This window comes from Notolabrus celidotus, chromosome 4 (assembly GCF_009762535.1).
Source record: "Notolabrus celidotus isolate fNotCel1 chromosome 4, fNotCel1.pri, whole genome shotgun sequence".
NCBI lineage: Eukaryota > Metazoa > Chordata > Actinopteri > Labriformes > Labridae > Notolabrus > Notolabrus celidotus.
Window position 1 is genome coordinate 15,192,469 of NC_048275.1, and position 26,734 is coordinate 15,219,202.

Consider the following 26,734-nt stretch of genomic DNA (forward strand, 5'->3'; position numbering starts at 1 on the left):
GTAGCAAAGTTGTGGTACTATGTATAGTAAGCTTAGCACTTGAGTATACATCCAGGGAACAGAAGCATATAAAATATGGACGTAGTATCCGTGACGTCACCCAACTGTTTCTGAAGCGCTGTTTTAAGACCAATCATCAGCGGCAGCCATATTGCTGCTGTCAAGCAATTGTGACATAAAGAGGCGGGCTTTGAGCCTCCTAGCCAACAGCTGCAGTGTTCCCACCAGTCAATCAAGTCAGCTGTGCCTCTCATTGGAAGACTCGTAATCTCAATATCTTCGAAATTGCTGCGTTAGAAAAAAATTCACCCCCCTCACAGTGTGTGCCGATCAAGAAATTAGCTATCCAGACTACACTCGTCTTTTGTACCAGGCTGTAAACATGTTTATTTCCGCTGTATGGATCGTCTTTTTTGAATTGGTGTGTAAGTGGTTTCCAGTACTTCCAGAGCCAGCCTCAAGCGGATCCTCGATGAACTGCAGTTTTTAGCACTCCTGCATTGGACTCATATTTTTAGACCGGAGGTTGCCACTGGAACTGAAGTCAAGCATAAAGATCTGAACTACCAATGAGAAAATATCATGAAGGCAAAATTTGAAATGTGTGTCCAGTGCTAAAAAGATAAATACATTCAGCCCCCTTAAATAGACAACGAGCAATACAGACCTGCATGAATAAAAGGACAGCAGAATACTAATATATCATAAAATAATTGTATAATTAAAGGTGGAATGCTCAAGTTAAAACATGTTGATCTTATAGACATGTTGTTAGCGGCATCACAAACTATCATAGTCATAATTTTTATTCTGTAACACAGATGGTTTCCTTCCAATTATCATTTAAACATTGCTTGGAAATGTCAGAGGAGCATGTTCTTGATGGTAGAAGATTATAGTGCCATTACAGGAATCCTAGAAAATATCAAACATTTGAGTGATTAAATGTGTGGTTCATCACTAGGAAGTGAGTCAGTTCTCTGGCAGAAGTTTATATTCTTGCAGATAACCACTCTTGTTGTTTTGCAATATGAGTTATAACTCTTCAGTGGGAGGCTCTGATCTCCTTTAGATCCAGACATTATTTCACACATTTTTCCTTTCAGGACATATCTGAACATCTCATAAAACAGAGCGGCAAACCCCATATAGATTGTACTTGTAATCCATTGTAATTCAATAAAACTACAGATATTACTTCTATAACTCAAAGCTATTGTTAAAGTCATAATCAGCCAATGGTCTCAGGGTCTGGGAGGAACACAGAATGCTTTTAAATCTGCAGCAGCACATGAACTCCGCCCATTCCCGTTCTCACTGAAGTGCAGCCGGCATCACAGATCCTCAGCGTCAGATCAAGCTCATATAAAAAGACGCAGCCTCTAGTTCAGCCACAACAGTTGACAAGATCTGCCTGAGCCAGGACTGTCTGCAATGTAAGTCTGATTTATGAAATGTCTTCAGAGGGAGTTAACTGACACTTTTGATTCTAAAATGTTGGTGGATGAAGAATTATTTTTGGAAGAATAGACCTCTTTTTTCATTTCCTTTGTTGTGGAGACTGGGAATACATCTTTGTCACATATTAGTTTTTCACATTTTCATACCAGGAAATATTCTCGCCCTTTTTCTAAGTTGATGCCTGTTTTCTGACTGAAAGGAAATAAGTGAAATCTTCCAGGGATCAAAATGGAAAAGCTAATCCCTCTGATGCAAAGATCTTGAATGTATAATATCCACCTGACACATACGCTGGAATAACTGACACCACAGCTCATCCTGATGGGCTGTCTTAACCTCACCAACAGAAATGAGACTTTGCACAATTGGCACCCTTATACTGTGCAGATCTCAGTGGCTGTAACAATTCTTGTAGTTATCCTCTTCCTCTTAATTATATTTGGCAATGTCATGGTGGTGATTTCTGTAATGACAAGCAGAGCCCTGAGGGCACCTCAGAACTTGTTTTTGGTGTCTCTGGCATGTGCAGACATCCTGGTGGCCACCTCAGTGATGCCATTCTCCTTAGCGAATGAACTGATGGGCTACTGGGTTTTTGGTAAAGTGTGGTGTGAAATCTACCTGGCGCTGGATGTCCTCTTCTGCACCTCATCCATCGTCCACCTGTGTGCCATCAGCCTGGACAGATACTGGTCTGTCACTCAAGCCATCGAGTACAACCTGAGAAGGACACCGCGCAGGATTAAATGTAAGATCTTCATCGTTTGGGTGCTGGCGGCCATCATATCATTCCCTCCGCTGATCACAATGATAAAGGACGAGGGTAGAAAGGAAAGCCCTGAATGCAAAATTAATGAGGAGAAGTGGTACATCATCTTCTCCAGCACTGCCTCTTTCTTTGCACCCTGCGTCATCATGATCATGGTTTATGTCAGAATCTACCAGGTCGCCAAAAGACGAACAAGAGCCCCACCGGGAGAAAGACACAACAAGTATGGCAACACAGAGAGAAGAGATGGAGAGGAGGAGGTCAACGGGCAAGAGGTGGAGGAAGAACCCTCCTCGTCTGACGGCAATGAAACGATGCTTTGTTCTATGAAGAGGAAGAAGGGCATCATGACAACCAAAGGGGCTCAGGTGAAGCCGGGACAAGCCTCTCCGAAGCCCGAGGCGCCGCAGTGTGTGAAAGCGAGCAAGTGGAAGGGGAGGCAGTACAGAGAGAGGCGCTTCACGTTTGTTCTGGCTGTGGTTATGGGAGTGTTTGTTCTCTGCTGGTTCCCTTTTTTCTTCACATACTCACTCACTGCTGTGTGTGACACCTGCTGTGTGCCAGAGACACTGTTTAAAATGTTTTTCTGGTTTGGTTACTGCAACAGCTCGCTAAACCCTATAATATATACTGTGTTCAATAATGACTTCAGGAGGTCCTTTAAGAAGATACTGTGTAAGAGGGAAAGAAGAGTTCAATGAAGATGAAGCATGCCAAAAAGGCTTTTTACTCATGTGCCGTGAAACCTTTATCAGTATAACTGTTACAGTTAGATATTCAGAATACATTGTGCCTGTGTTTTAACATTTGATGTTCTTCTACAACTAACTGTTTGTTTAGTCGTGTTTTTTAAATTAAATTATGCAGACAAACAAATGTACTGTTTGTTTTAACACTGTGACTTTATTCTTTTAAACTGTACAGTTGTGACAGCTTGGATCATTCTAAATGTGTCTTTTGTAACTGTGTTTTAAATGTAACACACCATGAGACACAATCCCTAGTGGTGTGGGTCCATTTCAAATTAAGAGTCCAAATCGTACCAGAAGAGCGTTTTTCGCTTTTTGTTGAACATGATACAAAAAAAAGTGTGATCCAATGAAATGTCATCAGATTTGGTAAACATGGATAATTATTTTGTTGTGACTGAGCGGTGAGTCATGCTTTAATGGCAGCAGTGATTCATGCAGAATCAAAAAAGCTAACATGGTGCACATCACGCACAACAAAGACTCGCTGCAATTACCAACACAAAGGTAAAAGCATAAAAATTGTGAATAAAAAAAAAAAACAACAACAGGAAGACTAAATGAAGGTACATTGTGCCCAAAAATATGTAAGCCCACTACAAACAACAATCTGCTTCCCTCCTAACAGGCATGAGAACAAGACAATTATATGGTGGGGAAAATTACGCCTGGGAGGTGCGGCTAGCGAGACAATATTGAATGCAGTTTATCATGAATTATAGCCCTTCATATCAGGATATCATTAAATCATCCCCTGGAGTCCAACAGAAATCACGCGGCGATAGAAATATGAGTGTCTGCTGCAAATGACACCGGGGGGTTAATATCCACACACATCAAGTGAGATGTGTGCTGATATCTCTGTTAGCACCATCACCTTTCTTTAGATGAGCTTTTATTCAACAATAACACTACTATGAGTCTGTGAACTGGAGACGGAGTAAATGCATCATCCATAACTGAAACCGCCAAGTGGCCCTCGTATTTACAGTTCATAGCGAAGTGATTCCCATGCTGTTGCTCTCTGGGACTGTGGTGTCCTGAAATTCCTGTGGTATACATGTTTGGGTTGAGACCATGTCTCAAAGTCTTAAAATACGACTTTCCCCGCTTACTGCAAATGGTACACTACACAGCTCCTGTATCACTGCTTGAGTTCCCACAAGCGTACTGACATGGGAATTTTCAGATACCACTGCTATGTGGGGAGTTAGGAGAATTGAAGTGAGATGAAGCACTGTATCAATATGTTTTGTGGCCTATAACAGATGTTACTATTTATAGTCATTTCAGGGATATCAGGACTTTAAGTGCCATTGAGAATTTGGAAGACAGTCCTAAATGATTTCCTCCAGGCTCAGATGAAGCATCAATTTGAAGTGTGAAGGATTAAAGTGCAGTCATTGGTATCTGAATGCTTCCTTTAATTAAAATGACTACAAGAATGGAGTATAGTGTTATGCTTGAGCAGCAGGATGCACACGGTAGCATTTTAAACGAGCAATAAAGGGATTTAATGTGAACACACCATAGACAGTATGAATGATGGACGTAGTATCCGTGACGTCACCCATCTGAGTGCTGTTTTTTTTTGTTGAAGTTATATTTTTTGGGCTTTTACACCTTTATTGATAGAGGGAGAGGACAGTGGATAGTGTAGGAAACTGGGAGAGAGTGGGGGAATGACATGCGGGAAAGGAGCCACAGGCCAGATTCGAACCCAGGGTGCCCGCTACATGGACACGCAACTTAACCATTAGGCTAAGTCCGCACCCTGAGCGCTGTTTTGAAGCCATATTGGAAATGTGGAACTCAACCAGGCATAGTGTGACGTAAAGAGGCGGAGTTTGAGCCTCTTAACCAACAGCTATGTGTTCCTGACCGGGAGTCATGTCAGTCATGTCCTTATTTGGGCCAAAACTCGTAATCTTAATATCTTCTGAGCCGTCATGTTAGAAAAAAATTCACCCCCCGTACAGTGTGTGCTGATAGAGAAATTAGCTCCGTAGAGCCAAGCAGTTTATTTAACCAGGCTGTAAACATGTTTATTAATGCTGCAAAGATCATCTTTTTTTTAAATTGGTGTCTATGTGGTTTCCGGTGTTTCTGCAGCCAGCCTCAAGCAGATTCTCGATGTATTGCAGTTTATAACACTTCCACATGGGCTTCATAGTTTGAGACCGGAGGTTGCCGCTTGGAACACACCTACTGTCCAAAATAGGGATGTACATTTTAAGTATTTTTCGTGATCGATTTTTGGAAATGTTAACAATCAATTATCGATTAATTGATTAAAAAAACAGTATTATTCTTACTTCAAAAACAAGGCCAAATACGTTGTTTTCCCCCTAAATTGTATTTTCTACAGCAACAAAAATGCATAAAACTGACGGGATTGAATACGGGTACATGTTTGACACGCAGAATATCAACGATCAGGCTCATTAAAATATTCTACGCGGACATAGTCTTATAAAGTGAAGGCTGAGACTACTAACAGAAAATTACTTCAGACTCACAGTGTCCAGTTTTCTGTCTACTTGTTCTTATTGAGAAAAATAAACATGTGTATTCAGTCGTCAGCCGGGAGCGCAACAGGGTCATAATCAGTCCCGCTGGAGAAAAGCTCAGACGGCTCTGATGTTGCTGCTCTGCAAACATAGTGTACCTGAATTTCCCACCAGTCTGTTGCCTTCGTATCCAAAGGTTGAAATGTCCTGTTTAAAGTTGTCAACCTTTGTGACCGTGTCGTTGTTGGCAGCAGTTTTGTATTGATCCTCTTTAAAAAGCGCGCATGGAGACATGACGCGCAGCCGCAGCCGCCAGCTGAGCGTCTCCGCTGTGCGCAACACCTTTAACAGCTGAATCACATCCGAACATGCTTTAAACTTGAAACACCTCCCTGATAGCTGAACCAAATACGTGACGTAAAATTGATAACAAAAATGCGTGTTTCGAGTAATTTCTTAACAATCAATTCATCGATAATCGATTAATTGTGGTCATCCCTAGTCCAAAACATGAAAAATCACAAGAAATCATCAAGAGCTGACCACAGGATCTCGGCTGACATGTTGGATTCATCGTGTGAAAATGATTTTTCAAAGCCAGTAAAATTCAGTTCTATTATGTCTCACTTCATCATGTCGCTGTAAATTATGGTGAGTTGCAAATTGTAAACAGTTGGTAGCCATTGCTATTCTCAGTGTACGCACACACACACGTCCCCTTTCTCTCTCTGCTGTGACAGTGATTTATCCGTCCCTCTCTAAATGCCACTGTAGACAGTCACGATTTATGCTTGTGACACCGCGGCTGATAAAACTATGCCTTATAAACCGCCCCTGGCAGGAGTTCCCACAACTTTCACACAGCTCTCCAGTCAATCCAGTCCTTCATTGGGCCTTCAAAGTTCTCCCGCCTATTGCTCAATGAGTGCTTCTTTAAAGCTGCGAGTTGTGTATTATAGAAGAGGCTGGGGATCTTTAAGTGCAATTAAAGTCCAGAGAGAGCAGACACACGCGTTGTAAAGGCAGGATCGCTCAGACAGAGACATCCAGAGCACACACACAAACGTATGGTAAATCAAAGTTCATGATGAATAGAGTGATTTTAATTGAATGTTGGGTCATTCATTATGAATTGAGCACAAAGCATTACACACTGGGGCGTATAATGCTTCCTCCCTCCTGAATTGATAAGGATGCAAGATGATCAAATTACATTCTGAGGGATGGAAACAGCAGGAAGATGCTGTTTAATATGCCTCATGCAGACTCTGATACTTTCTCTACTCCTGCTGTTCACCGATACCTCCATAAAAACTTTAATCAGAGAGCAGTCTGACTTCAATCTCAGAAAAACAGGATTCTAACTCCTGATTTTTTTATGTGATGAATGCATCAGTAGTATTTTCTTCTATCTTAAGTATGTAAAGGGTATTTGTGTTTTCTCAATATAGACCCATTTTTACCAAACACATCAGCAGGAAACATGTACACATGGATATTTCAAGAATGTCCAGCAAGGCCACTTTTTTATCTGCCTGCCAAGCTTGGAATTATGAGTACCCATTTTTTGGTCTCCAGTGCTTGAGAAAGGGATTCCTGTGATTAGAATTTAGGATTTGTTTTAATTAAATCTTCTGGTAAGCTTTTAAACTGTCTCAGCTATTCAAAAAGGGCACGAAACTCTCGCCTGAAATGGGTTCAAGAAGACCCAAGAGGAAGGAGAACCGCACTGGGAATTGAGAAAGCCAAAACACAAGGAGGATGTGGGATTCACTGAATCTGGGAAAGGCAGTGTTTGCTCAAAACAGTCATCACAATAAAAGGCAGGAGGGAATTTGACAGTGCCTGTTTCACAATCAATACTTATCTGAAAATGAAAGCAAAAGGAGTGAAAAATGAATGGGTGTCAAATTAGAATCAAAATATGATTGCCAAAGCTAAGGTTTACAATGTTTTTCTCCATTTGATGTCTCTGTTGCATTTTGAGTCACAATAAAACCATGTTATTCAACTTAATAAGTAGTGCATGTTTATTTTGGCTGGACTATCTCCGTCTGTTTGGTCTGTTTTTAAGCATATTAAAAATAAAGTCTGATAATTTGATTTCTAAACAAAAAACCCTCTGTTTTCTGAGATACTCTAACCGTATCTGACCTTTAAGAAAAAAAGGGCCTTTGAGTTTAAGTGTGGGGGAGATGTGGTTAAAGTTTAAAGGCTGAACTTTATCATGATTAGCATTAGTCATAAAACAGAAGTCGTACTCCTCTGTTCACATGACTTTAAAAACCTCAGTTAAAATGAGATAAAAGCTGTTTTTCATTCTTGTCAACATCAAAGTAGAAACAATCAGTCTTCAATCTACAGCAGTTCTCTCTTCGCTCCGCACTGAATCCAAACTGATACCAATTGAACCTCCTGTCACAAACACCATAACTCTTCAGTCACTGTCCTCTCCCGCCCCCACTACTGAAGGTATCCAATTCCAGTGTGACCTAGTCTCAACTTCATACACAAGCGTCTGCACATGCTCCTGGCTGACGTCAGCTACACAAACAGACCTGGAGCAAATACCAACTCCAGATAAAGGTGACCATAATTACCCTTTATCTGTCCTCAACAGCCAGATGCTGTGGATAACAATCGGCCCTCATTATGCTGTCAGTTGAAACACACGCTCAAACAAGAAGGGTAATCTTGAACACAACACATAATTAGCAGTGATGTCCTTGTGGTCACCCTCCCTTTCCCTTTTCAACTATTGTTGTCAACAAGACAGGTGACATCATTCTACCTTTTTTAACAGCATCACAGCACACGGCACAAAGACTACTGACAAGGAGACTGGAATTATCAGTCATAATATATCACACTAAGAGGCAAAAATCTTACATCATAACATCAAGCAGAAAGACTCACATTGATATTTAAAGCTATTATTTTCAGTTAAAGTTATTTGTAGTTTGTTAGGTATGGATGCAAGGAGTCTTTTGCAGTTTCGCAGATGAAATGCTCTATGCAAGATATAAAAACTGAATATTTCTCATTAAAGATCAGCCTAAATAACACCCCTTTGTATAACTACTTATATCATTTCAATATGGATATTACACCTCAAATGTAGTTTTTTAATGTCACAGTTCTGATGGGTATTTAATAGATAAACCGTGTTACAGAAGTGAAATATAATGGTGTGTTTATCCTGCTAGGCAACTTGTCTCTAATTCTAATTATTAAGAATAATGGTTGCAATATATTGGTATCACTGTGGCCCTGAGGTGCATAATCACAACGGTAATTCAGAAAACACAACAGCTGTTTCCGAAACAGCCTGCTACATACTACTTACTAATGTAGTAGGCAGTAGGTATTGCCTACTACATACTGCGTTTGAATTTAGTATGTAGTATGACTATTCTGTTCAATCTGTCATGCAGCATGCTGAGCCAGACTTCGCTGGATTTCCGGTTTCGGAAAGCGGAAGTAAACAACGGCGAAGCCGATAAATAAAATGCTTATTTAGCATCCATTTATGATTTAAAAAGTTAGGAAGTGGTTTATATGTAATTTGATAACTTTCACAGCACCCAAAAACAGATTTCCTCCCGTCAAAAAATGAGGAAAAAGAAATAGCAGAACGAACGCTGTGCATTATGGGAAACAGTACGCGAAGCAGACTGGTCCGATGCACACTGAGATATTTTCCCGAATCAGTAGACATCCGGGGAGTTTTGGCATACTGCAGATTTTGCTCTAGTTCACATACTACTCACTACATACTGAATTTTGGACATATCAGTACGTACTGCAAGTATAGTAGGCGATTTCGGAAACAGCCAGTGACATTAACCAAACCGGAAGAAGTAGGTACCCTCGGGGGACATGACTCTTCGCTGATTGGACTGGTCTATCATTTGACCCGGAAGGACATGGTTTACATGTTTTCTGATTTGCCGTAGTGTTTTCTGATTTGCAGTTGTGATTTGCACTTCAGGGCCACCGTATGATATAGCAAAAGATAAAATAAGATATACTTTATTGGGGGAAATTTCTATTATTACAGCAGCTTACAACACGGGACAGGGGAATACAACAATGTACTAACAGTTAAAAAATATAATAACAGTAATAATAGCAATGACAAGGGTAAAATAAAATAAAATAAAATAAAATAAAATAAAATAAAATAAAATAAAATACAAATAAAATAAAGTAAAAATAAAATAAAATATGGCTCCCACCAGTTGAGAATCCATTATATGGATCGTAGTTAAAAAGAAAGTAAATGAAAAAAAGCTCAAAAAGTATAAAAAACACTAAAACACAGAAAGGGGGGTACGGAGCTGCTGCAACAAGCGACCACACACGCGGCGCCGGAAGTTGCTAAATAATGTATTTTCAGCATTTGTAGGCTATAATTACTACTAACCTGCCCCACATCTCTGTATGACCTTTTGATTGATTTGTATCTCTTACCTGGTCAGCAGACGGCGTTTTATGATCTTTCTCCAGGTGATATGAAGTGACGGGTTTTCCCCATTCTGAAATGTAAAAGGCACATTGAATATGTTTGAACCCTGACAGATAAACTACCGTTTTGAAGTGTATTTGGCACCCTATTTTGGTAGTCCATGGTCCAAACTGAGCTTGACAGAATAGCTAGGAAAATAGTTAAATTTAACAACTCAAAACTTAATTTAAGTAATTTACATGTCAGTTTGGTTAAAACTCCACAGGTGGTTTTAGCAGCATTGTATGCAGTTCAGGATTCCCCCAAGGAGCCTTTATCCCACAAGGACAAACCCATTTTCCTCGAACCGACTGGTGGTGCGGAATCTGAAGTAAGATTCACGTTACTGACATTTGAAAATTGGCAGCCGGAAGTGACGTTTCGCGCAAGATTTTCAAAATAGCGCGAAAATGTTGGGCGTGAACATTTAAATGAGTTTAACTTTGCGCGCATTTGCGTTACATGCAGGGCTAGAAGACCAGCAAGGAAACAACAACATAAGAACATTAAGTTATTTTTGTTCAATGTAAGTGTAGCTTCTGAAAAATGTGACAAAGCTTCTGTTTGGTGCTGAATTACCTGGGACCATGATTTGAAGAAACTTTGATGTGTTCAACAAGTGGTAAGTGTTTTCCAACAAGCTGTAGTTTCTATTTATTGTTTAGTGAAAATGACCTTGCTTTCATGTCTCCAAGTTTTGATCATATACATACTCACTAAAGGTAGCTGATTGCCCCCCCCATCAAAATAAGCACTTGATCGGTTTGCATTGCATTCAAAGACACTAACATTGGTATTATTTGAAATGTTGCAACATATTCTCTGATATTTATTTATCTTGCTACTGCTTGCTACCCTTCAGTCTTGTACAGCATACAATTCAGTATGTTATAGGCATGATCTCCAGCAAGTGTCTGGATCCAAGATACATACAGGGCTGCTCTCCTTCATGGCACAGGACAGGTTGGCTATTCTTTATTTGTGCATATGACTGGTATGGTTCTCTTTGAGATTTACTTTACTTATTTGCCTATTTTGCTGATGAATCTCATGTTATGAATTTCTTCTGCTCTAATACAATACTTCTAATAATGTTAGACATGATATGATGATTATTGCATGCCTTCTTGTTTAGTTTGGTTTAATTGCATTTGGTTAATTGTTGAAGGGCAGGGACATCTTCCTTTGTCTTTAGAGTTTTTTTGTTGTTGCTGGAAATGTTCTATCATCCCTAATTTTCTGCAATTAGATTGGATTTGATTGATACAGTTTCCCTTTAAATACATCAGAGCTGCCTTAAGGATTGACTTCTTGCTCTTGAATGAACATATTGGTGGATATGAAAGCTCTCTTGGTGTACATTTCAGCATGATGGTTGGAGGTTGTATAAGGTTTGAACTATCCTGTTGGTCAGGTTAATGCTTGTTGCTCATAGGACTGTAAAAATGGAGCAAAGTCATTTCTTTTTTAAATGTTGTGCATTATTAATAACAAAATCATTCATCAAATGATGTCTTGAACTCGTGCTATAGCTTGTAGTTAAAATCATAAAGATGACATCTCAATCTATCAGTGGAAGGTTATTATACGGCTGCACGGTGCATTCATTTTGATACGTGTGCCGTCTGTAGGGAGCATCTTTGTTGTGAGAGCTGATGGAAGGGAACAATATTCATAACACTTAACAAAATTACAGCCAATATTGCCTCCATCTGAAATTCTGACAGCACAACAGAAAATCTGAACCATGACATTTAATGTTATTTGAAATATTACCTGTGATCACTTCTTGATCGCACATGCTCTCATAAGTGTTTATTTGTTTTTTATTGAGTGCCATAGGTGCTTTCAATGGTTATTTAATCTGCTGTGATATTTAATCAGTGTTGGAAACAATATTGAACAATGAAGCTATTAGAATACAAAGGCTTTGTTTACAGGTCATATGAGTTTTAACATTGTTTGTCTTTGAAGATAATTGTCTGACGTACAGTTGTTTTAATCAGTGTTGAAAATGGACTTACTGTTTACATCAAGTCCACTCTAAGATATGTCTACAGCTTAAGACAAACAGGTTAGAGAAAACAAAAGTAATGAATGAGTGAATGAATGGATGTATGGATGGATGAATTGATGAATGAATGAATGAATGAATGAATGATTAATTGCAGTAATTAATTTCTGTACAACAAAATTAGTAGTCCATGTTAACCATGGTCTGCCAGGAAGCAGAACACACCCCAGAATAATAAGACCCCTCAATTGTAGAAATAATGAAATTATGCCAGAACAATCAGACAGACAAATCTAAATGGAGGAAAACACAATTACATTTGCTTGCCTCAAATTTGGTTTCCTTCACAAGAAATCATAAACATAAAAACATGTTCCAACCTTTGAAAAAATTAGATCACGAAGAAGTCATGAGAAAGAGGGTTTTTCTCTGTTAATATCTCTCTATGCTTCTCTGGTCAGAATCCGATTAAACTGTAAACAAGAAAGCATTAACCCTGAAGATTATTCTTCGGAGAGAGAACCCTCAGGGAAGTTCCTTCAAGGACCTCTGGAGGGTATGTAAAGTATGCTGGCCTCTAGTTGTTGGTACAGGTGTTACACAGAGTTCATGGGCACACTGATTATACATCCTGAAGGATCTTAATATAGAATGTTGTAAGCTTCTGTCTATATGGTCTTTTTTTATAAAGTCAGCACTAAAATAAGAATTTATACATATTTAAAATATATGTATATGTGTATATCATAGACTGTATAAAATATAGACATAGTATCGGTGACATCACCCATCTGTTTCTGAGGCACTGTTTTGAGGCCATTGTTGGTGGCAGCCATATTGCTGCTGTCGAGCGAGTGTGACGTAAAGAGGCGGGCTTTGAGCCTCCTAGCCAACAGCTACAGTGTTCCCGTCTGTCAATCAAGTCAGCTGTGCCTCTCATTGGAAGAATCGTAATCTCAATATCTTCCACATTGCTGCGTTAGAAAAAAATTCACCCCCCTCACAGTGTGTGCCGATCGAGAAATGAGCTATCCAGACTACACTTGTCTTTTGTACCAGGCTGTAAACATGTTTATTTCTGCTGTAAAGATCGTCTTTTTTGAATTGGTGTGTATGTGGTTTCCGGTACTTCCGGAGCCAGCCTCAAGCAGATCCTCGATGAACTGCAGTTTTTAGCACTTCCGCATTGGACTCATATTTTTAGACCGGAGGTTGCCGCTTGTTACATACATAAATATATAAATTATATTGTACTATTGTAATGTACAGTGTAAAATATTTTCAACAAACAAAAAAAGTTAGTGAAATAAAACAGCTGATAAATAATATTTCAGTTTTCAACATTTGTGTCATATGTTAAACATTAATTTTACTGACATTGTTTCCTGTGTAACTGAAACATGGGAGCTTTACAGGGCAGGGCATTCAGACTCACCAAAGGTGTGTCATAATGTAAGACATGTATTGTCAAAAGCACTTTTAACCCTCCTATTATGTTCGTTTCTCCAGAACAGCAATAATATACCTAGGTCAACTTGACCCAGGGCATATTTAATTATGTAAAAGTGTCAGAACCCCAAAAAATCCCAATAAACATTATTTGAATCTCATTATTAAATACATTACTAACCTTTAAAATCAATATTTAGTGCAATGGTGTTCTTTAACTCTCACAGATCATGGTTCAATGAGGATAACTCACTAGTTTTTTATGAAAATTCATGTTACACCTTTTTTTAATGTACATTGGAAAAACCTAAATATAAATACAGTAGTAGTACACTGATGCCTCTTTATGACCTTCAAAAGCAAACAAAACCATAAACAACAACACTGATACCTTCTCTGTTGTAATTTTTAATGCCTTAAACCACTCAGAGGGGGTAGGTGTCAGACCACATGATTGACATTTGGCTGTAGAAACACAATTTTTCGGCTGAATTCATGGCAAATAATCATTGAGTGATAAATCTGGCTGTAGAAAGACAGCAGGGTGAGGTTTTTGTTGAAAACACTGCTTTTGCATGTACAGAACAAGAGATAAGAGGTATCACTTTGTACACAATGGGGCGCCAAAATTGGTATAAATCAAAAGTTCCTCACAGGAACTTTAACTATTTATTTTTTTAGATTTTTCGAACTTTAAGCTAAGATAAGATAAGATAAGATATTACTTTATTGATCCCCCGGGGGGGGAATTCAGTTGTTACAGCAACCCAGACATAAATACAATCAAGAAGTAGTTTCAATAAGTAAAAATGAAATAAAATTAAAAATAAAATAAAATACAATAAAAATAAAGATAAAATACAATTTAGATATATACAATATTACAATGGAATTTAGATTAAATAGAAGTAATTACAGGCAGTATTCAAAATGATTCAGTAGTGACAGGTTGACATGGTGTGATTATGGTTGGTAATGGCAGATTAAGCAATAAATAAAAAAATTATGGGTATGTAATATGACCGTGATTTGTAGTAAACAATAATAATGTAATATAACATAATATAATATAGCAAGATAATTATATAATATTATATATTATGCATTATAATGCCAGCAGCAGTCAAGAATGTCAGTTCAGGATGAGATGATGGGGTATGGGGTATGACAGACAAGACAGGGATCTGTTCATGGGGGTGGGTGGGAAAATGGATCAATTTGACCCGCAACATAACAGGAGGGTTAATATACATTTTTCTTTTAACTTATAGGCCAATTAATTTTACAGTATTTAAAACCCATGATGTATAGTTATTATCAATGTATTATTTTGATATACAAAGGCACTTTAGAGGAGAGGATGATTTACGAGCTATGACTGCCATCTGCAGACAGGGGTTTGAATCTGCTGTAATAAATAATAGATATAGCTCAACCAAACTGTGAAACAGACATCCAGAGAAAGCCACTGTCTTGTAGTTACAGAATCAAAGTCTTAACGAAGCCCTGAAACTTGGCACTCCTCTTTATTTGGGTATTACAGGAAGCGTGTGAGAGCATGCGCGCTCTGCTGTCCTCGCGAGTTGCGTGGTTGATTCAGGGCCAATCACATTTCAGAAAAACACAATGTTGCGTCATTGTTATTGTGGTAGTTGAAGCTCCAGCTGCATACACAGATTTCACCAACACTTCGCTCATATTAAAGCCTCTAAACCTGTTCTAACGAGTGGACCCGCGAGATCTCCCCTCTACAATGTCTCTACAGAAGGATATTTCCTCGGACGAGAGTTTGCAAGGTAACGTATTTACACAGAACCGCTTTTAGCTAACTACTGTAACAGCTAACACTAGCCAATAGTAATGTAAACAGAAGGATGCTAACGTTAAATTGCTTGAAATGTAAAGCTTAGTCTGATGAGTCTTAAAGCTTCCTTTACAGAATAATTGAATCGATCTTTTAGACGTGAACAGGCCACAAAGAGGACAGCCAGTCGACCTAGTTCACGAGGCTTATTTACAGTGTTGCGAAATCAAATGCCTTCCAGCCAAAATCAGTCTGTGACTGTTTGTTCTAGTCCTCTTGTTGTCCTCTACGTCTCCATTCTAGCCCAGATACCTACCTACCTATATATACCCAACACTGTTTACTATGGACATTAGGTTACATAAGTACACAGAGAGAGATTATATCCATTATATGCAATGAATTCATTATATGTAATGAATATAATATGTTATGTATGTGTATGAATTTATGTGCTTTGGTAATAACATGTCTTTGTTCATGCCAATAAAGCAAATTGAATTGAATTGAATTGAGAGAGTAGATCAAACATAACAGGCCGCATATAAACTTTTAATGTTTGAAGTGTTTGCTGTGTGTTTTTGTTGATTGTTACTGTTCTGTTTTTTGTTTTTAACTCTGTAAAGCACTTTAAATTGATCTTTGTATGAATGGTGCTTTATAAATAAACTTGCCTTGCATTCTAGCCCAGATACCTACCTACATATAGATACCCAATACTGTTTATTATGGACATTAAGTTACATAAGTACACAGAGAGAGAGAGAGAGAGAGAGTAGATCAAACATAACAGACCGCATATAAAATTTTAATGTTTGAAGTGTTAGCTGTGTGTTTTTATTGATTGCAACTGTTCTGTTTTTTTTTTTAACAATTTGAATTGCCCTTTGTATGAATGGTGCTTTATAAATAAACTTGCCTTGCATTCTAGCCCAGATACCTATCAGATTTAAAATCAAACCATTCTGCATTGGATCTAAGGTTCCTGGGTCGAGCTGAACTTCAGTGGCACTAGCTCTCAGACTACCAGTCATCACGGAAGCCAGGAGCAGATCCCGTCGACCAGTCAGGAGTGTGACGTGGAGACGATGTTGCTGGAGGCACAGCACGAGTCAGGAAGGAACAGCTCCAGAGGAAGCTCCCAGTGCAACAGGTTTGGGGAAGCTGTTCACATGTGTTCCCTGTGCTGTTGTGTAATACAGACTGTCAACAAGTTGGGTTCATAATAACAAGTCCCTTCCCTTTCTTCATGTGTTTTCTTCACAACAGCCCACTCAGAGCACAGACCCCTCTTCTCCTGTGGAGAGGCTCAGAGGGAAACAGCTCCCAGGTATGTTTGTTTGACCTCTGAGTGGCATCAAAAATCAATGTATTAGTCAACTTACATAGGTCTGTAAACACGCCTTTGTTTTTAGACATAATGGTGACGTGATTATGTATAATTTCTGTTTGCAGTCGGATGAAGACTTTCAAGAAAGAAGACGGGAAGTTGAGAACATGATGAAGAAAAATGCTGACTGGATCTGGGACTGGTCTAGTCGACCTGAAAACAGTCCCCCAAAGTACGTTGCCCTTAATTTAGTTAGTACTGTCTCTCTAATTTCATACTTTTCATATTTGGTATGATTTTTTTTTATGTAGTTTAAAAAGTTAACCTAATTAAAAAAGAATCTGTATAGATCTGATTAATAAATTTAAGTAATCACAGCTAGCTGGAAGAAAAGATAACCTTATCTTATTTGTCTAAAGACTGAATTTGTAATTTTAATTCATAGAAAGAGAAAAATGTGCCTGTGTGAGTTGAGGTGTCAGTGTGACATTAAACCAGCACTCATTTGTTTTAATGTATTCAACACAGTGAAAAATTAATGTGCTCCTCTGTAGGGAGTTCCTGCTGAAGTACCCTAAGCGCACAACCTCTCTCAGCATCAGGAACACCAGTGTCATGAAGAAGGGGGGCGTTCTCTCCGCTGACTTTCTCAAGCTTTTCCTTCCCTCATTAATCATTTCTCACATACTCGCTGTTGGATTAGGGTAAGTAATATCATCTCATCTCTCTCTAGCAATAATACAGTTCACAATCACACATCATGAATGCAGTACTAACCCTGAAGACTGATACACCCTGATTTTAAACTGCACACAGTTGATGTTCCTACTTTTAAATAATAAGGATTTGACATATAGAGCAAAAATGATTCGGTCTTATTAAAACAATTGCAGAGGGAACTGATTTCCTTCTACTTTGTAATACCACTGGTGCCAACAGACCTTTAATTGCACCAGCACAACATGAATAATTAAGTGGTTGTCTCTGTGTGTTAGCCACCTGCCAATCAGTGTAAGAAGGATAGCTTCCAGTCTTATGTTTAGATTCTCAGAGAGGGGACTGGTGCTATTTACATTTCTTCTTTGCCTTTCATAAACATTTTATAGTATAAACCTATACTTATAATAGAAAACCAATAAAGCACGAATAAATCAAGTAAAATAAAACTTCAAAAGACAACATGAACATACTGATGTTGACCTGTGTGTTGGAAACATGTAATGCTTCCTCTAATGATCTCTCAGGTTTAATGCTCAGGGTTTTGGGCGATGTGAAACACCATGTCACTCTATCCCAACAAAGTAACATTCAAATTAAACTTAACTCTGATAAAGAAGTATTCATAGCCTTTGTTTGTTTTCTGACATTCAATTATTTTTTGTTGATTTTGCTGATCTTAATTTCACGTATCTCTCTTCTTTTAGGATATACATCGGGAAGCGTCTAACCTCCCACAACACCTACTGATTAGAGGGTTGTGTGTTTCAACACCATGTCACCTTTATGTGACCATCTTGGCATGCCTTAAAACGGGACCTTCTGTATATCACGGGGGATGTGGCGGTGTGTGACACTGTTTTATTTTGATTGCGTGCCCCACCTCGGCCACACCAGCTCGGGCAGTTTAGGATCTGTCATTGCTGTTTCATGGTGTAAACTCCTGAACAGAACAGTGACTGATCCTCGGCTCCGTGCTTGGCCTGGCCTGGAGACGACTGATTTGCTGCTTCCTGCTCCTTAAATCTGCACGTTAGGGAACTGATAAATATACTGTGTGTCATTATCTTTTTAATTATTGCAATGAGTGATCACTTTTGATTTACTACACTGACAATTTTTTTTATTAACAGCTATTGATAAAGACATGGTTAGACTTAATTTTTTGTCAGAGGGATCATACGCCTAGCAATTGCAATTCATGTACTTCCATATTGTCACTTTAAGAAAATCAAATATCCTGTTAAGTACTGATATGGTCCATTTTGTTCACCAAACACAATAAAAACAAACAAAAAATGTATTATGGAATAGTGTTGTAGTTAAGACCACATTAACCAAGACCAAGACATGTCCGAGACCAGAGTGCACTGAGACTAAGACATTTAGGGTTTGAGACCAATTCAAGACCAAGACCAAGGCAGGGCAAGACCGAGACAAGACCAAGACCATATACAGTTGTGCTCATAAGTTTACATACCCTGGCAGAATTTATGATTTCTTGGGTAGTTTCTGTTGTCATTATGATATAAAAAAGAGTAAACACAGTTGTTTGATAAAAATTTTGCTTCACCCAACCACTAACCATGAGTGTAAAAAAAGTTTTTCTCTTATTACTCATATTCTCTAAAAAAAAATGGCCAAAAAATCACAAATTGTGCCAGGGTATGGAAACTTATGACCACCACTGTATATCAATGAAAAATCATCATGTTAACAAAATAAAAGACTTCTGTTTATTTTATTTAGGTTTGCTTTGAATACTATTGACAGCAACAAACAAGGTTTAGTTTTGTCTTTGTTGCCTTTCTTTTGACTCCTTAAGTTTAGTTTTTTCTCTCATCATAGTAATGACAGGGACACAGAGTGCATCAGTGGTGGTCTCGACCAGTCTTGATATAAAATACGGAGTCCGCCCAGTCCGAGACCGAGACAAGACCGAGTAAAAATGCTTTCGATTCCGAGATGAGACCAAGACCTGAAATAAGCAACCTCAAGACCGGTCTGGAGTACTACAACACTATTATGGAATAACATTTCTCAAAGAAGTCTCAGCATGCAGATGAACACAATTAAAATTTTATTGAACTTTGGTCAAAATAATAAACAAGTGAATACATTGCCACCATGTTAGGGTTCAATGGACAAAGACAATGCATTATTATGTGTTTTAATGTCATCAGTATATGTTTTGTGTAGTCAACCTTCATTTCTGCATTCACAATTACAGAGATAAGATCCACATTTTGCATTACGCGGTTCAAATTGGGGTGAGATCCCTAACAAATGAATAAGGGCACATGTATGAGGCCTGTCTGAATTTCCTACTTATTACATTACTTGGAGGCACTCTATCACATAAACTGTATGGTGTGCAATTTTCCTCCTTAGTGATTTTCATAGACAGCCACATGTAGCAGCAGTATATGAGGACATAACTCTATAAAATAGGATTTACAAATAATGCACATGAGGTTTGTAAAACGTTTGGGGACATAACTTGTAGCTGTCACTGATAGAAGTAGGTATTAAGGCTGCAGATTCCCTTTGTCCTGGGCTCCATCTTGTGCCATGTAGTATCCAGCCTGCACCCTAAAACATGGTCAAAAACTTTGAAATTAATCTCTTGACACAAACACATCGTCGGTCGTCTCCAACAGTGACTCTGACACTGGTAGCCCCAAATAGTATTTCCATAACAAGTTAGCTTGAGATCTGCTCAAAGACAGTGGTGTGACTGGACATTTTTCCACCTTTCTACAACATAAAAACATGCAAAGCAATAAACATGTTTTAATACATACTTCTAAATTTAAAAACACATCTGTAGTTTTAGTTTCTTTTATTATGTGGATGACAAGGTGTACTTGAGTAGATACAGTCAGTGAAATTATGTCACCGTATTGACTGGGGTAAAGTAAGAGGAGGGAAGGGGAGAAAAGAAAACAGGTCCACTTTCCAAATTCATGGCCTCTTCCACCAGTAGTTTGGCCTGAATACATGGCCAACGGGGGAATGTTACAGTTAGGCTTATTGGCCATTAATCCGTGCTTCAGAGGGCCCAAAATCTTTAAGATGATGTTACAACTTTGACAAGACGTCATTTTGAGGGCTTCCAACAGTTCTGTCGTTAAATCATGAAATGAAGGCTTAAAATGTCAACACAAACACCAACGTTCAAGAGTTTGACCTCTAGGGAGTGCCATTCCATCAATTAGACCCGAATTGGGCTTTCTGGGTCAGGGGGGGCATGTTGATTGCCCTGGTGCCAAAGGCAAAAACAACCTAAGCTCAGACTCAAAATAAAACAGGCCTATGGATCAACCTCCTGTGGCAAAAAAAGTAGACACGTGCTTTCGAATTCTTCACCAGGAGGACAACGAGGCTGTTTCTTCTTATACAGATAGACAAGTAGTAGGCTTAACTACACGGGTACGGTAAAAGCCCTATCCTCTGGAGCCCCAAATCTTCTAGTTGATTTTGTCCTGGAAAATGTACAAGTTGTTGGTGGCTGCCACAGCTATCACGTTATCTTTGGGGTGCCAGGCAGTGTGGAGGATCTTCTTGTTGAAGTCCAGGCTGTCCACGCTGATCTCATCCTTCTTCCTCTTGCCGCCGGTGGACACTTTGCGTGGTTTGAGCGTGGCTCGCGGTTTGCTGCTCTCCCGGGACGCCTCCAGTGTGATGTCCCGCCTGGTGTTGCGGTCAAACATTCGGAAGAAGTTGTTGTAGGAGCCTGTCATGATGGCACTGAGGGGAGAGGGGAAATTAAAATGTGTTTCACATTTACTGGACAAAATTAAGAACGCCACCTGTGGCTGACAATCAAATCTGTAACACAGAGTCACAAAATAATCAAATATACAATACAAATGAACAAATTCATCACAAGCCAGAAGAAGTTAAATGCTTTCTACACAAGGACTCTTACCTGTCACTGCCATTCCAGCAGCACTCAAACTTGTCAAAGATGCAGTCGTTTTCATACAAGGAGCAGAGCTTACTGCGAAGGTATTCATGGACCTGAAACAAAACGTGTAACTTAGTCTTCATGTTCACATAAACCCGACATCTTTATCTTTGTGAGCATGATTTACATTTAAAGGTTCATCCAGCTAAAGCATTTTTAGACAAGTGCTTCTCCACAATGTCTATGTTTGGATCAGAACTGGCCTCAGCTTGCAAGGCCCACCAGAAACACCTGTGAGGCTACTACTTACACTGCATGCCAATCACACTTATATATTTGTATACAACCATTTCATAACTGGCTTAGAAAATATACTTTTGCCTAAATTATGTTGCAAAAACTTGGTGACTGGGGAAAATGTACTTTTGCAGGTGACAGTTATAAATAAGCACAATATGCTCAATGTTAAAGCCTGAGAGGAAAATCTGATGTATTGAAAATCCCAAAGTTTGAAGCCTGGACAAGTTTTTTTTTCTTCAGTCTATCCAGATATCTCATGTAAGCCAAAGCCGTCACTTGAATCATCTATGTAATTTTTAAAACACTGCTGGACCTTGAATTTTCCGACATAAAAGGTCAATGTCATTTTTTAATTTGAATTCAAATGATAAGTGTCTATGCACCTGATACGTCTCCACTGGCCTGTTCTCCATGTTGAGGTCCCAAACTTTGACGGAGAGGTAGTCACGTGTCATCATGTAGCGTCCGCTGTGACTGAACTTCACGTCTGAGATGGAGGAGATAATCTCAGAGAAAAAGGATCTGCTGCTGGGATCCTCAGGCTCCTCAAAGACTGAAAAACAAAGAGAAATTATATTAATATTTGTTTTGTTTTACAAAAATTAAATCCCACCAAAGACGCTGTCAGAGTTAGAGAACTCTGAACAAAAAAAAAGAAAAGTTTTTAGCAGGTATAGCAACAAATAAATCGTATTTTTACATATTTTTATTTTAATTTGCAAATTATATAAAATAAAAGTCTCCATATGTATTCTGCACTAGACAAAAACTAAACAGCATCACTTTTAGGTAATATAGTAAAAATAAAACTGTTACAACTACCAGATTTATAATATGTTTTATAATTTCGACAAAATTCCAAAAGAAAAATGGATCTATTATTTCATGATTTCACCTTGCAGCACCTTGGTGGGTGTACTTACATTTTGAGTGCCTATCGCAGAGTGCTGCTGCTCGCATGTCACACAGGCGGATAGTGCCTTTGCTACTGCTGTACACAAATACATTGCATTGGTGTGGATGGCACTCAGCAGCTGTGATTACTTCTGTCAGTTCCTCCATGTTGGCGGGCTTGATGTCTACAATATCTGGGAACACAGTGTTAAGGAGGTAGCAGTCTTATGTTTCATATTTGAAGAATACAGAGGCTGGTAGACTGTATGCCACACATCCAAGATTATGTAATGAAGGAAAAGGATACTAAAACTTCTGTCTGTGATTTCCAAGTGCCATAGATTTATTCTTAGGTCATCTGCGGAGAGGTACGTTTCATGATCACTATTTACAGAAATGGAATTAATGTGATAGGTGTGCGCATTTGCAAAGATCCTCCTTGGGCTTGCTTCTACCATGAGATCCATTGGCATCAGTACTGGTACCTGAAACATGAACATGTACATTAAGGATAAGATTATAAAAAATATATATTTTTAAATAACCTCAATTTTAAAATGCTCACATGGTTAAACATACCCGTAACGAGGTGATTCTAAAGGGGTCTCTGAGTCTTCCGTCTTCATCTTTCAGGTTGTAACCTTCTGCTCGTTTATCTCTTTCACTTATCTTCCACAATTTGATAGTTTTATCTAAATACAAAAACACAGTTCAATCGTGAGATTATGATGTGCAGAGCAGTCGTCTGATAGGAATCCAGTAAATTTAGAGTAACACAACTTAAAATCTCCAAAGAATCAGAGCATGTTCAAAGTAAAGTCTTACCATTTGTTGAAAGTAGAAAGTGAGCAGCATTTTGTTGGGGTAGCCATCTTATTTTATTAATTTTTTCTTCAATTTCTAAACTTTTCAAATAGTCAAATTCTGGCTCATGACTCTGAAAAGTGCTATAGACGTTGTACTCCCCGCGCAGGTGTGGACGATTCTTGGACTGAAAAAACAAATGGTTGCAAGCTTTATAGACATCATCACCGCAACACAGCAGCACATAACTACTGACACAGTGAATGGATGGAGATACTGTTCTGTCTTACCTCCTGTTCATGTTGAAAAATCACTACTCTGCCTCCTTTATCTCCAGTTGCCAGCAATTCACCAGAATAGTTGAACTCAACAGTTGAGATTATGTCAGCTGAAAGTGACACATCAGAGCAAATTATATCAGTAATAATAATAATAATAATAATAATAATAATAATAACTTTATTTATATAGCAGCTTGAAAAACAAATGTTTACAAAGTGCTTTGACAAACAAAGCATGGTTCAAATAACATAGCAAACATTTCGAACGACAGGAAGGAGCAACTTTAACAAAGCAAAACAAAATGCAAAGCAAGAGGTTAAAAGGAATACACGTCAATTAAACAGAATGAAGTGGTGGGAAATAGACCAGTAAATCATTGTTAACAGGTTTTTCAAGGGTAAATAAATAAAATAAATAAATATAAATAAATAAATAAATATAAATGGATAAGTAAATAAAAGCATTAAAAGTAGGGATGCACGATATTATCATCACATTATCGGTATTGGATGATATTGGCTTTAAAATGAACTATCGGATATCGGCCAACACGCCGATATCAGCCGATATAATTAACCGATAAAATAATGGGCTGCTGCACACATGTTGGGCTCATGTTTTAAGTTAAATTTGAATTTAGGCAGCAGTCTGTAAGGTACATGTAGCTGTCACTAATTTAGGCACATTTACTGTCAAAGAGTAAACCTTTTAATTGATTTGGGGTTTAATTGCTGCAGAGTTGCACTTTTCACATGTTCCCTGTGAACAGAGGTTAGGTTTACTTACTATGTCAAATGTGAATGTGGGTATTGTTATGATTGTCTCAGGGAGAGCATCATCCAAGTTTCAAGTAGGATGTATCTTGTTGTATGAATTTTGTTTGAAAGCAATTGTCGGAAATAAATATGCAGTTTTAAGTATTAAGTATTTTTCTTATTTTGCACAAGAATATAGAATATTACACATAGACTGTATGAAATATGGACGTAGGATCCGTGACGTCACCCATCTGTTTCTGAAGCGCTGTTTTGAGGCCAATCGTCGTCGGTAGCCATATTGCTGCCGTCGAGCGATTGTGACATAGAGAGGCGGGCTTTGAGCCTCTTAGCCAACAGCTACAGTGTTCCCGCAGTCGGCTGTGCCTCTCATTGGAAGACTTGTAATCTCAATATCTTCGAAATTACTACGTTAGAAAAAAACTCCCCCCCCCTCAGTGTGTGCTGATCGAGAAATGAGCTATCCAGACTACACTCGTCTTTTGTACCAGGCTGTAAACATGTTTATTTCTGCTGTAAAAATCGTCTTTTTTGAATTGATGTGTATGTGGTTTCTGGTGCTTCCGGAGCCAGCCTCAAGCGGATCCCCGATCAACTGCAGTTTTTAGCACTTCCACACTGGACTCATATTTTTAGACCGGAGGTTGCCGCTTGATATTATATAACAAATGTGATAAGAGTATCACCATAATACTGTACACTAATTCCAATACAGAAGAGAGTTGATGATTTCTAAATTTAGGTGTGCGGAAAAAATATCGGTATCAGTAATCGGCTAAACGAGTTGTAAAATATCAGCATATCTGCAAAAAATCCAGTATCGTGCATCCCTATTTAGAAGGACAATAAAAGAGGTTTTCAGAATAAGAGGAGGACATCACACCGGGAAAATTAGAAAAAGTGTTCAGGATAAATTAGCAACATTAAAACAATAAAAAAAAAATTTAAACAAAAATAATCATACAATATCATAAATAAGCATACAACACATGACCTCTAACCCTGCCCCACCTCTGTCCTCGTTTTGTTTTATTTAGCTGTTTTATTTTTACTTTTATTCTATGTAAAGCGACTTTGAGTATTCAGAAAAGCACTACATAAATCCTATGAAGATACTTATTATTATTATTAATCAAATGCAATTTATTTGGATAAAAATTAAAATTATAATGAAACAAGTAAAAGTGGTTAGAAAGATTAAATCACATAAAAGCAAGTCTGTAAAAAATGGGTTTTAAGAAGAGACTTTAAAGATGTCACTGACTCTGACTCAAGTTCAGTTATCAGCTAAGATGATGTGACTGAAACACCCCCAGAATATCATTAATATCCTTTATGAATGAATGAAAACAAGCATGATGTCACTAGACAATTTATGGACGCAGCACATTGACGTCATGGACACGGTCGCTCCCCTTTAATAGCCTAGCCACCACTTAGCATACAGCTAGCTAACGACAAACAGTCATTTAGAGAAAAAAGGGGCGTTCGTGCAGTTAATCCACAAACAGACTTTCACCACCTACACCAGCTGTCTTATATCAAACCCCGTCAAATCATCTAGCTACCGTGCATGTTACAGAAAGCCTCCACAGCAGCATCAGCATCAGAACATCTTAGCTAGCTACCCACCGCTGTAGCCTAGCCGTCGTTAGCCACATACCTTCCGCAACATCTTCATCTATCGCTCCTTTCACTTGAGAGAAACACCACTGAAAATCATTTCCTCCTGCAACTCCTGTGGAAAAAACACATGGTTAGTCTGCATCTGCCTGGCGCTCCGTCCTGCGACAGAATGACCTGACAGTGACAGTTTGACAACTTAGCTTAAGCAGCGCTAACGTTGGCTAGCTAACTTGCAGATTCAGGCCATCACACACACAGAGAGAGAGAGAGTGAGGTGGGTCCTTCTTTCCCTCCCTGTAAAAAGTAGCTTACCCGCCATTGCTTCATGTAGCAGCTCTTGCTGTACAAAGCTTCCAGTAGCTTATCAACCAATGCGGCTTGCTCGGGGGAATAGATAGCATCCACAATCAGTGTGAAGACTCGGGTCCCAGATCTGTCAAGACCACGGAAATTATCCGTGATTTTTTTTTTTTTCTTCCAAAATGGCGCACAGTACATGGAGAAATGACGTCATGCACACATGCCACATCCTGGCTCCATCCATCCTGCCGCGCGTCATACTATTAAATGTACATTTAGTCTTTATTTTATTTATTTTTTTGGAACATAGAAGCGAGATTAAACTGCTACAATTACTATTGGTGGCAAGTGAGAAAATAATTACAAGGAGATGATTAAAGCCCGATTCAGCATTCCCACAGAGCATTTTAAAAGCACACTCGAGCTGCTGTCTCTGATGGACATTTTTAAAAAAAATATATATATATATATATTCTTGTTGGAATTCTTGTACTGTACACCTTGTTTGCTGCTGTAACTCAGTGAATTTCCC

At 38.6% G+C, this 26,734-nt stretch overlaps 3 protein-coding genes across 3 annotated transcripts; 2 read left to right on the top strand and 1 right to left on the bottom strand.

Moving 5' to 3' along the window:
• Positions 1-1,581: 1,581 nt before the first annotated feature.
• Positions 1,582-2,962, top strand: LOC117811889 (alpha-2A adrenergic receptor-like). The gene has a single exon (XM_034682386.1). The coding sequence runs from the start codon at positions 1,783-1,785 to the stop codon at positions 2,929-2,931; it is 1,149 nt and encodes a 382-aa protein (XP_034538277.1). The 5' UTR covers positions 1,582-1,782; the 3' UTR covers positions 2,932-2,962.
• Positions 2,963-15,048: 12,086 nt separating this feature from the next.
• Positions 15,049-18,613, top strand: bnip4 (BCL2 interacting protein 4). Its single transcript, XM_034681090.1, has 6 exons — positions 15,049-15,255; positions 16,245-16,416; positions 16,533-16,593; positions 16,719-16,825; positions 17,148-17,297; positions 18,018-18,613. The coding sequence occupies exons 1-6, from the start codon at positions 15,213-15,215 to the stop codon at positions 18,058-18,060; spliced, it is 576 nt and encodes a 191-aa protein (XP_034536981.1). The 5' UTR covers positions 15,049-15,212; the 3' UTR covers positions 18,061-18,613.
• Positions 18,614-19,377: 764 nt separating this feature from the next.
• On the bottom strand, positions 19,378-26,405 carry ppp2r2d (protein phosphatase 2, regulatory subunit B, delta). Its single transcript, XM_034681089.1, has 10 exons — positions 26,215-26,405; positions 25,940-26,014; positions 23,509-23,606; positions 23,240-23,405; positions 22,994-23,106; positions 22,722-22,899; positions 22,444-22,608; positions 21,904-22,073; positions 21,242-21,333; positions 19,378-21,060 (listed from the first exon to the last, which is right to left on the bottom strand). Exons 1-10 carry the CDS (start codon positions 26,219-26,221, stop codon positions 20,781-20,783), a joined length of 1,344 nt encoding a protein of 447 aa, XP_034536980.1. The 5' UTR covers positions 26,222-26,405; the 3' UTR covers positions 19,378-20,780.
• Positions 26,406-26,734: the final 329 nt, after the last annotated feature.

Bases quoted from the DNA above. Each gene is read 5' to 3' on its own strand.
- ppp2r2d (XM_034681089.1), bottom strand. The intron at 22,900-22,993 runs GTATGTTTAACC...TTCATGTTTCAG, and splicing joins TTAGAATCACCTCGTTACGG to GTACCAGTACTGATGCCAAT. The intron at 21,061-21,241 runs GTAAGAGTCCTT...CTCTCCCCTCAG, and splicing joins TGCTGGAATGGCAGTGACAG to TGCCATCATGACAGGCTCCT.
- LOC117811889 (XM_034682386.1), top strand. From the start codon at position 1,783: ATGGGCTGTCTTAACCTCACCAACAGAAATGAGACTTTGCACAATTGG.
- bnip4 (XM_034681090.1), top strand. From the start codon at position 15,213: ATGTCTCTACAGAAGGATATTTCCTCGGACGAGAGTTTGCAAG. The intron at 16,826-17,147 runs GTACGTTGCCCT...GCTCCTCTGTAG, and splicing joins CCTGAAAACAGTCCCCCAAA to GGAGTTCCTGCTGAAGTACC. The intron at 17,298-18,017 runs GTAAGTAATATC...CTCTTCTTTTAG, and splicing joins ATACTCGCTGTTGGATTAGG to GATATACATCGGGAAGCGTC.